Source organism: Sturnus vulgaris, chromosome 11 (genome assembly GCF_052056855.1).
Source record: "Sturnus vulgaris isolate bStuVul1 chromosome 11, bStuVul1.hap1, whole genome shotgun sequence".
Taxonomy (NCBI): Eukaryota; Metazoa; Chordata; class Aves; order Passeriformes; family Sturnidae; genus Sturnus; species Sturnus vulgaris.
In genome coordinates, this window is record NC_142253.1 from 155484 (window position 1) to 170021 (window position 14538).

The following is a 14538-nucleotide window of genomic DNA, read 5'->3' on the forward strand; positions in this document are numbered from 1 at the left end:
CACACCCCCGGGCCCCTCCCGCCGCCGCTCCCGGGCCCGCGCGCGCCGTGCGCGGGCACTGCCGGGGACGGGGCCCGGCAGGGGGCGCGCGGGAGCGCTGCCTCCCGCTCCGGCCGCCGCCGCCATGCCGATGAAGGGGCGCTTCCCGGTGCGCCGGACCCTGCAGTACCTCAGCCAGGGCGACATCGTGTTCAAGAGCTCGGTGAAGGTGATGACCGTGAACTACAACACGGCAGGAGAGCTGAGCGAAGGCGCGAGGTGAGCTCGGGGAGGGGCGGGAGCGCGGGCTGCCCCTGCAAAGACGCCAGGGCTTGCGCGGGCAGAGCCCTCCGCAGAGACTACGGGCCAGCCCCGCGTGGCCTTTTCTCTTTCTTTCCAGAAAGTTCGTGTTTTTCAACATCCCCCGGATCCAGTACAAGAACCCGTGGGTGCAGATCATGCTGTTCAGGAACATGACGCCCTCGCCCTTCCTCCGGTTCTACCTGGGTAGGTCGTGCCCGCCGCGGGGGCCGCAGGAGCCGCGTTTGTGGCCTTGTCACCCGGCCCTGCCTCGGCTGCAGCGGGGAAAGAAGCTGCTTGACAGGAAAGGAGCTTTAGCCGTTAGCAGCTCCCCTAGACTCCCCCTCATGGAAATTGCGTTTTTCCACTTAAAACATTGCATTGCACATTAACTGCAGAAGGGAAGCAGATCCTTCATTCGTGTGCTTTTAAAGCCTCTCTAAACGGCATCATTTGATTCATTATGATGAATTTTTCTTGACAGACAATGGAGAACAAGTTTTGGTTGACGTGGAAGATAAAACCAACAAAGAGATAACAGAGCACGTTAAAAAAATCCTGGGGAAAAGCAAGTAAGTAGCACACAGTAAGCTAACATATCATCTGGCATATATAATACAAACTTTTGTGGAATGCACAAGGAAATACCACTTTTCCCAGACAAAACAGACACTGGTGAGGTAAGGCCCACGAGGTAGGATCTGTAAATTAATCTTTCTGATAAAACCTGGGTCCAGGGAAGGGAGAGGAAGTATTGCAATTCAGACTTCCGAGAGTAACAAATGGATCTCTTTTCTAGAGAAATGCTTGAAAAAGAAGAAAGAGAAAGGAAAAAACTATCACATCCAGCAAACTTCGGGCCCAAGAACTATCATCTGCGAGAATGTATGTGTGAGATTGAAGGCCAAGTTTCCTGCCCTGCTTCTGTACCATTGCCCAAAGAGATGAGGGGAAAATACAAAGCTGCTATGAAAAATGAGGCATGAGCCTGACATTTCAAGACTTCGGGTCATGCAGCTGTTTTTCCTCAGGACTGGACAATAAAGGTGCTTCAGTGAGATACAAGAGCCAGCAGTTCCTAAGAACAGGAACAAGCAAGTTCATTCAATACAGACAATTCTGCCTTATGAGCCTTCTTACAGTTCCAACTAGAATAATTAAGTGAAAAATAAATAAAAGTTAAAACTGCCACAAAAAAAGTAAAAAAAAAAAGCTGTGGTTCTATGAAGTATTGCAAATCAGCACTGGAAAACAAAATTACTGGTCTTCTTATTCATGCCTGCAGGTAACCAATTATGGCAAAACCAAGATTGTGTTTTCTTTGGGATAGAGAGGCTGGACTAAAACGTCAAATCTTAGAAGCAGTGCAGAATTCCATAATTTGTAGAAAGTGATGCAAGAGTCCATATTGTACTAGCCGAAGACAGCCAAATAATAATAATTCCAGTCTCAATTGAATTTTCCCAATTTATATCGTTAAAAATCAGAAACAGTTCAGAGTCTCATTTCTCTCAAGATACTTTTGCAGTCGATACTGCAGCTCTGAGAAGCACTGGTCAAGTCAGGAATATCAGCAGGAAAGGAGAATGGGCAAATTGGTATATGAAAGGTAAGTTTTACATTAAAAAAAACCCTTCTAAATTATCACAGCTTCTGCCTCACCAAACAATTATACCATACCTGTAATATGTATAAACTGGGTAGATTTTGCTCTGCTGTACAGACTTTTACATCGGGCTTACATGCACAAGTCACTGGAACTGTACTGCAGCATTTCTGAACTCACAGTTGAATACAAAATTTCACACTGATTCAAGCATCCTATACAAATTGTCAAGGACAAACACAACAGAAAATAAACATGTTTTATTTCATCTCTTTTTACCAAGTTTTCATACAGAGTAGTGCATGCAGTTGTGACAAAAGTCAATGCTAATTAGTTGTTGAGCTTTATGCCTAAGATAACTTCATTCTCTTGTGCCTTGCAAACCTCACAGCAGTCCCTATATGAGCAAAGGTCTTCAGGTTGGAGATGATATTAGTATTAGCTGTCTAATCTATCACATTTAACACTGACAAAGATCATGAGGTATGCTAGTCTGTTACCTGCTTGTAAAAATAATGTATTACATATACAATAAGAATACTTTAGTTTTTAGTGCATTAGCCAGAAAATATAAACAAGGCAGGATAGTAGCAACAAAGAAACACTTTGTAATCTGAACGCTGAAGCCACTGAAACATTTTTTCATGTTGATGCCTAGAAAAGCATTAGGCTAGAGTGCAGGAAGCAATCCTCCTGACTAGCAACCAAGTCTGTCCTAAATATCTGCCTTCTATTACCTCCCTTAAATAATTCCAGGGATTCTGTTAAGCTATGAATAGATTTGCTGCCTTCATGAATCTGGTGCCAAGCACCTATGTTTTGTCAAGACCATTCAGAATCCTCTGTCCTTTCTTCTACTTTCTTCTACAAAATAACACTTGGGGACTCAATCAGCTCTAATAAAACATCAGTGAAAGAACTTCATGGTCTTAAGCTGACCTCTTCTGCACACCTTTCAAAACCAGACTCGGGCAACACTGGACAAACCATCAAAGTATCCGTGACTGGCTGGTCTGAGTTACTTCAACCCCTTACCAGTGGTATTAAGTGAAGATATAGGTGGTTTGGTCTTTTTAAACAACAGTTCCACGAGTCCCTACCTCCACTCAACAGCTAGGAACCAGAGTTCCTGCTCTTTAGGTAACGAAAGTTATTTGTCTCTTAAAATCTTAAGCAGTGCTGTGATTACAGCTATGCCAGTATCAGAAACATAATTAAAAGATACGTCCCATTCCACAGAACCTCACACTTCTGAGTAAGCCTACTACTGTTAGTGCTATACAGTGTGATCTTCCTGATTTTCCTCTATTTCAGCTTTAAATAAAAAGCCCTTTAAGATGAACTCACCACCACCACTCCTGCAAACAGTGATTCCTGCTGATGGGCCTGTGCCTAAAAAATCAAAGTTTAGATTCCATCTTTCTCAAAAACCCTGCATTTGCCCACCTGTAGGCCCTCCTGCATCACAGGTACTGGATGTCACCTGGTCATCCCCCAAGCCACAGGATCACAAGAGGTCTTCAATCTGAAGTTCCTTATTTAAAACAGGTATGCCTAATTCTCATAAAAACTGAGGGGAATCTAACATAAGAGAGAATTGTCATTTGGCACTATTACAGCCACAGACTTTGTCTCCCAGCTTTCACAGAATTCCAGTGGCATCTCAGCTTTCCATTATAAACAAAATTTTTTGTTGCTTGGGTGCTACAAAAAAGCGTTCCAGTCTCACAAATACAACAAACATGATCATTCTGTCACCCAGAGGATTGAAAGGAATGTGCAGATTCCATAATGTAATTAGCAGTTGGAGGTTCTCCCTTTATATTACAGTTAGTAGTGATGCTGGCCTGATGCTCCTTTGAGCAAATGCTTACTCCCTCATGAGCAAGTCTGAAGCCAGCATGATGCTATGACACCATCATTTGCACTCAGAGCAAATGGGAAACCAGAAGTGATGAAAAGAAGCATGCAAATTTTACTTGGGAATCTTTATACAGACACTAAGAAGCTACTCATACTAAGGTCAGTTACAAAGTTCTTCTCAGTCATAAGATCCCTTTTTTTTTAATATATTTATTAGCATTGTACAAACTTGATCTGCAATCCTGTACATTCAGCACCCTGGAGAATCACACCAGCTCTTTAACAGCCAGAACACCATTAGAGTTCAACTACACTGGGTCAGGAGAGGATGAAGAAGTTTTGGAAAAGTTTTCATCTCTCTTTAGTCAAAGCCACGCTTGAAAGGCCAACACTACAACAGAAAGTGGGAAAGAGGGCAAACCAACATTCCAGCCACTTCCACATCATAGCTCCCTGTTAGCACTTCACCTCTGGACCAAAATAAGCATTCAGTAAGACCAGTTAGCATTAGAAGTCCTGTAAAAAGTTATTTTAAAATTTCTTACTCTAAGCTCTTGAGACCAGCAGCATTCCTCAGTAATTCTTTCTTCAAGTCTGTGTAGTAGTGGCAATGTCTAAATGAAAGTGCTTTAAAGTCAGGATTCTCCCAATTCCCTCTTGTGATCTGTACTCCTGTCTGTAAGTATCTGCTTTACTTTCCCATATTTGACAGCAGACGGAATTATTACACAGCCCTATTGCTGCTTCAGCAGTTGGATTTCTCTTTCTGCTTTGCTAATGTGTGCTTCAGTTCCTTTAAGTTCTCTGTCAGTACCTCCACCTCATCCAGTCGTCCACTATGTTTGGCATCAAATATATAAGCTTTAATATTATCTATCTGTTGGAGAAGCAGCTCTTCCTCTATAGCCTCTTCGCAAGAGATCTCACTGCCATCCTCCACTTCAAAGGGATTGATAGACGATCCCTCTTCAAAGGGATTCCCTGAATTCCAACTGCCCCCAGGCTTTTCAAATGGATTTTCATCCTCTTCAAAGGGGTTTGAAGTACTGCCAGGTGCTCCATTACTTTGTTCATCCTCCTCCTCACTTTCAAATGGATTATATTCTTTTTTATCACTTTGCTGAGCTGTGTTAGAGAAAGAAACCACTGGAGAAGTGTCTTTGGTAAATGGGTTAGTGGGATCTTCCTCTTCCTGAGGGGTATCTGCTTCATCCTCAAAGGGGTTTAGACAGGGTGGCTGATCCCAGTCTTTGTCACACTGTGGGACATTCTGGGGTTTGAGTGTGAAGGTCAAGGGCTCTTTAGCTGGCAGCTGCTCAACAGCAGGAGTTTCAAAACTTGTGTCCTCTTTGATCCAAGTAACATCCAAATGCTGTTTGACTTCTCTGAAGTCTAAGGAGTGTGTCCTTGAATGCTGAGACATGAATTTATGGTGCTCTCTTTCCCGCTCTTTTTCACGGAGGACCTGAAGTTCCTCCCTCTGTATCTCTTCCTCTTCTGCCTGTTTTTTAGAAAGCTCAATAGCTTTCAGAGTTTGTTGTTGATCATATTCATCCTGAAGCTGCACCAGGTTCTCTTGCAACGTATGGACCTCATCTATCCTATTAGCTGCCTTTGCTTGCTTAATAAAGGATGTGATATTGTCAATCTGCTGAAGAAGTGGGTCTGCTCTCTCGCTTTCTCTTGAAATACTAGATGTGGGTAACCAGCCTTCAGATTTTCTGACTGTTCCTTTTTTTATGTGAGTTTCATCACCATTAACTGCAGATGCAGATATGGAGATAAACTCCTTCAGCTTTTCCTCTTGTTTTCCCTGTGTTTCAAGAGCAACCTAAAACAAAAAACATGTAGTAAGAAAAGATCACGAGCTTGAAAAGTTTCATTCTAAGTATCATAGATACAAGTTAGCTGATCTTAAGACATTGCTAGCTGATGCTAAAAGGGATCAGCTGCCATTTTGGTTACTTTGCAGAAGATTCTTACTTTCATACCATTCTTTACATGCTTCCTGTGAGTTTGCGATGATACTGATGAAAAACCCATGACATCTGCCTTTACAAACTTGAGGGAAAGTAGGAGCAACCGTTCTCTTTATAGAGGAAAAAAATGCCTAATGCAGCTGTGCAGAGCGGTCTACATTGATTTGGACATTAATCATATCACCTGACTACAGCAGATAACGGTAATAGAACATCACTGATACATCACTGGCTTTTGGAGTGGGATGATTCTTATTTCTCAACTTATACCTCAAGATGAGGTTGACTTCAGTTTATAATTAATGATGTCCTCTCTCCTAAAGAAAAAATAGCCTCTCTCCCTGCAGAGGCATGGTTATTCTAGTACGTCCTTTCCCACCAATTAAAGAAGTTTCCAAATTCTACTTATGTGAGTGAATTCCTGAACACAATTTCGAAGTCAGTGTAAACTAACACACTCACTTCAGGGCTCCACTGCATGCACTGCAGCAGAAACAGCCTAAGCAGCCAAGCCCCTGCTGCTTTCTAAAAGTGTCCAGCTCTGTGCCCACCTACTTCTGTTCTGGGCAGAACAAAGCAGCAGCTAGACAAACCCCTGGAAAAGGGGATGGGACAATACAGATGAAAAAGTAACAAACGGCAATCCAGTGTTGAAGGCAATTACTCACACCCATGGCAGCTCCCAGGTTTGTATCTGTGAGAAGGCCTGACAGAAGATGTAACAGATCCCAACCTGTCTTACCATATGCAGTCTTCTCTTCTTCAGTTCTTCATACTGATCCTTGGTTGGCAGGGACATTAGGCCAAGCAGTTTTTCCTGGCAAAAATTGAAATATTTACAGTATTGCTTGCAGGTATGCAGTCCATTTTTCAAGTCCTTAAGAAGTGAAATACTACCAGCAGAAACCACACAAATACATCAAAGATGCTTCTACACTGCAATCCCTGCTGCAGGTCTGCACACACCTTTGCTGCCATAGCTGCACTGCTGGGTGGGTTCACACCTCAGCAAGAGGAAGAGCCAAGGCTCACACACCTCTTAGGTTCCTCTGCCCCAATGCTGCTTCGAGTGCAAGATCTGTGTTCAAGACAGCTTATTTAAGGCTATCGTAAGTCATCAGGGGAATGACATAAAATTCAGAAAACATACAGAACTAAGGCTCCTGTCAAAACGGTTTCAAATCACAGGGATGCCTGGCAAAGAAGAGAACACTATCTAAAATGTACATTCATCGCACAGCATATGTTCTATTTACCTGAACAAAAAGTGTAGCTGAATATCTTATCATTCGCTGAAGTTGTAGTATTTTAGGATGAGGTTGAGGATCTTCGTGCAAGCCTAGACTCAAAATCTTCTTGCTGAATCAGAGAAAGCCTCATCAGTTCAAAAACAGAATCAGGAAAAATGCCACAAAAGTGGAGAGACAATATTGGATCAAAAACTTCTGATGTTCTTCTAGATAAGCAATTTTGGATATGACAGTTTGTAACACTTTCCCCTCCCAGCCTTAGGACAACAAAGAAACCCCAAACAGACAATTCCCCCTAAATGGTGCTGCTACTTGTTTCCTCTATGCTTAGTTATTCCTACTGCAGAGGAATGCAGTATGGAGACGAAAGCAGAAACTGGTAGTGTACAGGAACAGCATCTACCTTTTCAAATGCTCTTTAAAACTGAGCAGACAAATTGATTATCCATATAATCAGTAAAGTCATAACAGAGATACATACATGTTGGGGGGAAAGGGGAGAGAGACAATCTTTTACCTTAAGGCATCTATAAATTCATACATTTTTTGAATCTCCACCCTCAAGTCATTAGCATGATCAAGGTTGTAGGCTGTCTCCCCAGCACTAAGGAATAAACAGAGCTTTACTGTAAGTCATGCATCCAGTCAACAACACATACAACACTACTAGTTGTCCCAAGATGACCAAGATTCAACAATTATAAGAACTTGATAACACTAAAGGGCTCAATGATTTTATTTCAAGCTCATGTCTGAAAAACCTTATTTTGTGACAGAAGTGGAAAATTAGAATAATTTTGTGAACATGAACACTTCATAAAAGAGAACTGTATTTATTATTAAATACAGTTATTTATTCATATATATATTACTTATAAATTATTACTTACTACTCTAGGAGAAACTGTACTCTAACACAAAAATGCCACTTATATGTAGTATCTAAAATATACACATGCTTAGCAAATGTATCTGTTTTGTGGGGATTTCTTTCGAGGCAGCTTGGTGGGGCAAACGTCTGACTGAGTAACTAACTATGCCATTAAAGCACAATAGTTATCTCCACTAGCATTTGTCAGAAAGCAAAATACTATGCTCGACAGGGTGAAGTATTTAAGATGCCGGTAACTGACTGTCTACATGGGGACACAATCATTACAGGCACTTTACTGGAGTCTCCACTTTATTGATAAAACAAATTAGGACTCAGTGGGGAAAACTCTTCAGTTTTTAGCTTCCCAGTCCTTTATAATTGTATTCATAAAAATAACCAGCAATGAGACTTACTTTAGTGATTCTGCCATCCTTATGTATTCTGGTGCCTTTTGGTCAACTTTCTCCATGCAGAGTCGGAGTTTCTTGTTATAATATTAAAACAAAATGTATAAAAAGAAATTGACATTAAAACACTAACGCAAGAACATGCTGACATGAATCTTCATGCTACTTGAGCAGATTTAAAGTTAACCATGACGGAAGGCACCTTAACTATTCGGGATGACAAGACTCTCCAGTTATCTCCAGAACACATATGGCATTATCAGGAACAGAGAACGACTCACTGTCCCCCTGCAAAGTGGACTTCGAATCAAGAAACTCTCTGAATGGATGACTTGGACAACTTCTAGCCTTACATTTCTTCACCAACAAGAGCACCAACAAAAACTCCCATTAATAATAACCTGGGGAGTTTGTGGACTCTACTGAAAAGGTATCTGGTGATCGTCAGTATCTGCTGCGAAGCAGTTGAATGTAATGTTGATAGAGGTGATTCAAAAAATGCATTTACCATCAGTGTAAGCACAAACAGTGGTGACATCGAGTCCTATGGTTCCAGTGCAGCCCATCAGTCAAATGCACAATATTTCACTCACTGGTTTAAACAAGTTCACAATTTTAAGAGAGAGGCATGTCTGAACCACTAGTTCCAGATGGTGAGAATGAAAATGTATTTTAAAAAGACATATGAAGTTAATGTAGGCTATCAATACTATATTGCAACTGATTCCAGCATTTCAGATATGTCTTTGTTACACGGCATGAACACCCAACAGTCTAACAGAAGTCGGTATTAAGTCATAAAGTAAGAATTTAGACATAAGGTAGCAAGCCAAAAGTCAAGTAGTGACCACTGCAGACATACACACTGTAGCACAGAGCTTGACTTACCTCATAGAGTTTCACAATCTCTGGTGTGTATTCTTTCTCATCAATCTGTTGCTCTCTTTTCAACAGGGTGTCTTTGCAATGCTGACAACAACGGATTCGTTCATCATCTTTCTCATCCAGAACAGAGCTCACACTGCTTATGCTGCTAATGCTGCCACGGCGGGAGCCGTGCACACTGCTGGGTGAGGAGTTGGGGCTCGTATGAGAACCCAAGGCCTCTTTGCTGGCACTGGTGAGTTTGCCTAAAAATTATACAGAGGTGATTTTACAGTAACTGTAGAAGTCAACAGATTTTACCAACACAAACTAACTGCCCTTTAAAAGAAACTTTACATTCAGATGGTACTAGAAAACTAGGTTCAAAGACTCTGCTGAAAGACCTACAAGGATTGCATGACAACCATGACCGCAAGTCAGAATTTGTGTCCTCACTGCAAATCTTGCTGTATTTAAAACTAGCTAGAGCATAGACTGCTGAGCATCACCTACTTTGCTTATGCCTAGAAGCAGTCTCATGTTTAAGCCTGCACATTCACAAAACAATGTGTAGAACAGGTAGATTAATGGCATCCAGGCATTGTGCTTGAACACTCTGAAAGGCCCAGTTAATGTCATTTATCACGACAGAAAATACAGTCTCGTCTCCAGTGCACCAGATGAGAAAAAGTTTAAAGAGGCTCTTAAAGGCCTATACATGAATTTCCCTAAGTTATTGGGAAAGGTCCAACATTTGGACAACACAGGCAAAACTGGAAATATCCACAATATTTTTAAATGTCAAGAACCTTGGCAGTTTCTAAAGTTAATAGCTCTATAGTTATAGTACTCAGTATAATAAATAACAGCTGTATTTACTAGAAGTTACTCCTTTTTTACTACTTACTATTTATGTATTATTTACCATTACAACTATTACTTCTAGGAAGTATTTTAGTGTTATGCAACATTTCCAAATCTGAAGAAGGAACAGTGACAAGGAATAGAGAAATCATTCCTTGTATTCTGTTTCACAGACAAGTGTCTGCAGGAAACTCAATGGAAATTTTCTGCAGAGACAGACTATTACCAGCATATTTTTTTCTAATGGCAAGAAAGCCAGGATGCATCCAAAGTGAGTTAAGAAATGAAGAATTAACTCTACAGTACTTACTTGCCAAAGGAAGACTGACAAATTCCATGCACTTCTTGCACATAATAGACCCACAAAGGCGGCAGTGGTGACGTCGGTTTCGGATGCTGAACTTACTGCCACAGTCTGGGCAAAATGGAACATCCTGGTCACTGACCCAAGGCACAACAGACTTCTCTATAGCTGTGAGCAGGAATACACACCGTGTAAGTATTCAATTAATTCCACAACGGGTTAAGCTATAGGGGCAAATAGTCTCAGGTAAGCTCACACTAACCTCTTATTTTAGCTGACTCAGTGTTTGCTCTGTCAAACGATGTAAGCTGGTAGAAGATAAACAATATATTCAAGATTATACTTTTGCAATGAAAAAACCCAGCACAACTCAGCCCAACAAGAAAAAGAAACTTGGCATTTGTAAGAGAGAGAAGTTTCAGCTGGTTTTACACCAGACTTATGCAACTTTCATATTTTTTTCTAATTCCATATTCATATGGAATACGAATAATTCTAAACATTGACTTGTCAAACCTATACAAATCAGCAGATTTTATAAATAATCCTTATTGCAGCCAACATTACTGCATCTGAGCCAAAATGCAGGTGGTACTTTGGCAGAATTTGAAGAATGAGAAGCTGGAACAATCATGACAAAAATACTGGGGAGCAATTTAGTAAAGTAGAAGACGGAGAAAATAAAACAAGAGAACAGATGGTTCTTGAAGCATGTGGAAATAGCATCTTCAGCTTGAAAATGGTGCATAGAACCAGAAATCATACCCACAGTACAGGGTCAAATCATGTGCAGTACTCAGGGTAATGTGTAAAGAGTCATAGTTTAATATCCTTTATGAAGTGTATTCCTAGATAAATGGGCACTCTTCATACTGAAATATAATTTTTTAGATCTAGGAAACATTTAGAAGGCTGGAATATTAAAAAGCACCAAATTTACCTTTTCTAACCTGATTATTAACTTATTGACTTCAACTACATAGTGATCAATCCTGGCTGCTCGGTGTTTCTTGAATTCAGAAAGATGGCTTCTCATAGCACCTGCAGGGATAACAGAAAAGTTGTCCTGGTCACCCAAGTACTCTGTATGGATTTAAATGCCACTTGAAAGACAGATATCTCTTCTTTTCACCATTTATTTCTCATGTTTAAATTCAATTTTAAAGACACATTGGAACTCTACATTTTCACAGTGTTGCTGTAAATAAATCACGCAGGTTAAAGACTAATCCTCAGGCTAGCAAGTGTTTTACTTCTACAGAAAACAAGCAACACTTCGTTGGAGAGGACATTTGCAACAATTTTTTTCTCCATCTTCATTTGTCAGTTACATTTAAAACCAACTCCCTTTAGTTTCCTGGCTACATGTTGAACAAAGGGAAGAGGCAAGCCCAAGGATTACTGGAGGTAATCAAATCCCATGCCAAAATCCCTAAGGTTCATCTTCTCAACTCTCATCAGAAAGCAGTTCTCACTTCTCTAATGGTCATAAACCTTCTCCCTTAATTTATTCTTAACTAGTATTTATACTATGATTGTTGCTCCAATAGTTACAAAGTCAAAAGTAAAGTAATATACAGAACTCAGACCCCGCAGACTCAAAGGACTCAGTCCTAGTCTGTCAACACCATAGTGGAAACTTTCTCAGGATCCACAAGAGGTGGTGCTGCTTCTTTCTCCAAAAATAACCATAATATTTCAGTTATAGTTCAGGCAATTGCCAGGAGCAGTTATTTATAATTGCAGGCTCAGTCAGCTTATCCTTGAAATTCTACAAATATAGATTTATATTCAGAGGAGTGGGATTTCTTTGTTGTTTGGTTTTTTAAAAGTAAGTCCCCTTTTAATAAGAGGTGATCACCACCTCAAATCCAAGGAAAAAGCCGGAAGTTTAAATCAACGAATAATCTTTCTGTCAAACAGGCAAAGTAACAGCTCCTTTAAGTGTAGCCCAGAAGCTGGAGATTTTATATACTTATAACTTAGCTATTAATTACTGGATAATCTGTTTTGTAAAGTCACAAGATGAAACTAGTTGCACAGAAGTAAACACAGATTAAGCAGATTTCATCAGCACAGGCACAATGACATGACAAACAGCTACCTGAAGGGTAGTTTGGGTACTCATTGTCTACGTGTCTCTTCTTCTCCCACATTCCACCCAACGCAGATGGGCTGCTCAAAGTCAATGTGCAAACCATAACCCCCTGCTCACAAATCCAGTGCAGCACAGACACAATTCCAAGCCACTTCAGCAATACTGTAGCACTTTCCCAATTCAGATCAAAAGTTATCCCCCACTGGGTATTGCTTTCTTGCTCTCCTACCTAATTCCTGGGGCTCCCACATGTATGGATCGACTCCACCATAGCTGAATGACTCATATCGTTCTTGAGATCCAGAATCAGTTCTGTCATCATCTTCTTGTTTCAGCAATTTCTTCTTTGCTCTTTTGGCCTTCTGGACTAGATCTGAAAAAGATAAACTCAAGTTATCTAACATATCAGGTAGTCACCAAATATTCATCATATGAAGCCAGTATAGAATATTCCTCTTCTTTTAGCAGAAATCTTTTTCCTGGATGAGATTATCCTCAAAACATTCTTAGAACAAAAATGCAGTTCAGAGCACCACAGATGAATGCTCCCTGTTGTCTGTCATGAGGTCCTAAGGACAAGGAATAGATTAGAACATTCCACTGTGGGACTTCACTTTAAAACAGCAACATGTCTTAAACTACAGGACTTGTCTCACAGCACAGGGCATCATGCAGTTTTATGGTAATTCGCATAATTTCTAATTATTTTCTTCAGATTCAAGGATGTTCAACACATTCCTTGTCTTACTGCACAAACTACAAATTTCAGTGTGCTTGTACACATAAATAACTTTTAAAGTACAGAACAGCCCACAGTTAAGATTAGGGTTTCACCAAGAAAACTGATTAATACTTCAAAAGTTTATCTCAAGAGGAAAAAAAAAAAATCGAGACTGCCAGACCACTATTTCTAGCATGCTAAAAAAAGCCAGAGAGTTTTTTGCAGGAAATATACATAATTAATGCCAGATTTTAAACATTCTTCTCTCAATATAAAATGACATTGTGTATACGAGGGGGTAAAAAAGGGAAATATCTTAGTAAAACAAAATTAAGAGATTTTCCAAACACTGCTGAAAGGTGGAAATCCATAACAGAGATGGAACACTCCCAGCATCTCCTGCCACCCACATGCTTTTCCATGTTTTCCCAACAACAACCTTTCTTAACTTCACACTTTAACTGCAACCATAGTTTTATCTACTGTCAAAACAAGAAATTAATGAACTGGAACCTCCCAACTACCAGAGATTCCCCATATTCTCCACAGTCTTCAAGTAATTCTTGGGTATTCACTGGGTTACAGTATAATTCCAAGTTTTTAGATAAAAACAAAAAACCCCAAAAGGTCAATAGTAAAAATCGTGGATAAAATCAGACATTTGAAGAGCAATGTCCTTTAGCGCCTACTTTAGAATCAATTTATGGAAAGTATCGGGAGAGTATGCTTGGCCCAAGTAAATTTACGGAAGAATGGAACTGCATGCCTCGCCTGTAAGTCCCTTTAGTTAATATTTTATTATTGTCAGACGTTTGGGAGCACACGAACAGGGACGTCCCACGGCCAAGCCGAACGCGTTTACCGCGGCCTCCCTTACTTCGGAGCTGCGCCCTGACGTCCCGGTCTTCGCCCGGGTGCTGCTCCTCGTAGTGCGCCTGGAGCTGCCGGAACGCCTGGAGATCCTTCAGGCACAGCGGGCACAGGAAGCCCTCGCGCACTTCGCTCGGGTCCCCGAAGGCCGCCGGACAGCCCGAAGCCATCGCGGCCGCGCGTGCTGCCCTCAGCGGCTGCCGGGATGCAGGGGCAGCATCGTCCCGAGGCACGGCCCGAAACGAACCGGGCCAGCACCGTGCGACCGGCGGCGCGAGGCGGGGGCGGAAAGGCCCGGGCCGGGCGCGAGCCCCACCCCGGGATCCCCGCGCAGGCCCCGCCCGGGCAGCAGAGCGGCCGCGCGCCTCTCTCGCGGGCGGGCCCGCGCCTGCGCACGAGCAGGAGAAGGGCGGGGCTGAGGGCGCCCCGCCCGCCGGGGCCGGGGCCGGGGCCGGGGCCGCTGGGGGCTGCCCAGCCCGCCCGCCGGGCCGGGGCCCGGCAACAGCGCAGGGACGGCACGGGAAAGCCCGGGACTGGGCCCGCCTCGCCTCGCCTCGCC

At 41.9% G+C, this 14538-nt stretch overlaps 2 protein-coding genes across 2 annotated transcripts; one reads left to right on the top strand and one right to left on the bottom strand.

Annotated features, from left to right (window-relative positions):
- The first annotated feature begins 28 nt into the window (after nt 1-28).
- MRPS25 (mitochondrial ribosomal protein S25) lies at nt 29-2153 on the top strand. The gene is made up of 4 exons (XM_014874270.2): nt 29-258; nt 380-486; nt 764-851; nt 1079-2153. The coding sequence occupies exons 1-4, from the start codon at nt 125-127 to the stop codon at nt 1263-1265; spliced, it is 516 nt and encodes a 171-aa protein (XP_014729756.2). The 5' UTR covers nt 29-124; the 3' UTR covers nt 1266-2153.
- On the bottom strand, nt 2131-14347 carry RBSN (rabenosyn, RAB effector). Its single transcript, XM_014874182.2, has 11 exons — nt 13987-14347; nt 12618-12761; nt 11231-11331; nt 10553-10598; nt 10297-10458; nt 9147-9388; nt 8265-8335; nt 7495-7581; nt 6984-7086; nt 6470-6544; nt 2131-5579 (listed from the first exon to the last, which is right to left on the bottom strand). Exons 1-11 carry the CDS (start codon nt 14147-14149, stop codon nt 4494-4496), a joined length of 2280 nt encoding a protein of 759 aa, XP_014729668.2. The 5' UTR covers nt 14150-14347; the 3' UTR covers nt 2131-4493.
- Between the last annotated feature and the right edge of the window lie 191 nt (nt 14348-14538).

Bases quoted from the DNA above. Each gene is read 5' to 3' on its own strand.
- RBSN (XM_014874182.2), bottom strand. From the start codon at position 14,149: ATGGCTTCGGGCTGTCCGGCGGCCTTCGGGGACCCGAGCGAAGTGCGC. The intron at 12,762-13,986 runs GTAAGGGAGGCC...TATCTTTTTCAG, and splicing joins CGTCAGGGCGCAGCTCCGAA to ATCTAGTCCAGAAGGCCAAA. The intron at 11,332-12,617 runs GTAGGAGAGCAA...TTATCCCTGCAG, and splicing joins GTGGGAGCCCCAGGAATTAG to GTGCTATGAGAAGCCATCTT.
- MRPS25 (XM_014874270.2), top strand. From the start codon at position 125: ATGCCGATGAAGGGGCGCTTCCCGGTGCGCCGGACCCTGCAGTACCTC. The intron at 487-763 runs GTAGGTCGTGCC...TTTTCTTGACAG, and splicing joins CTTCCTCCGGTTCTACCTGG to ACAATGGAGAACAAGTTTTG. The intron at 852-1,078 runs GTAAGTAGCACA...TCTCTTTTCTAG, and splicing joins AAAATCCTGGGGAAAAGCAA to AGAAATGCTTGAAAAAGAAG.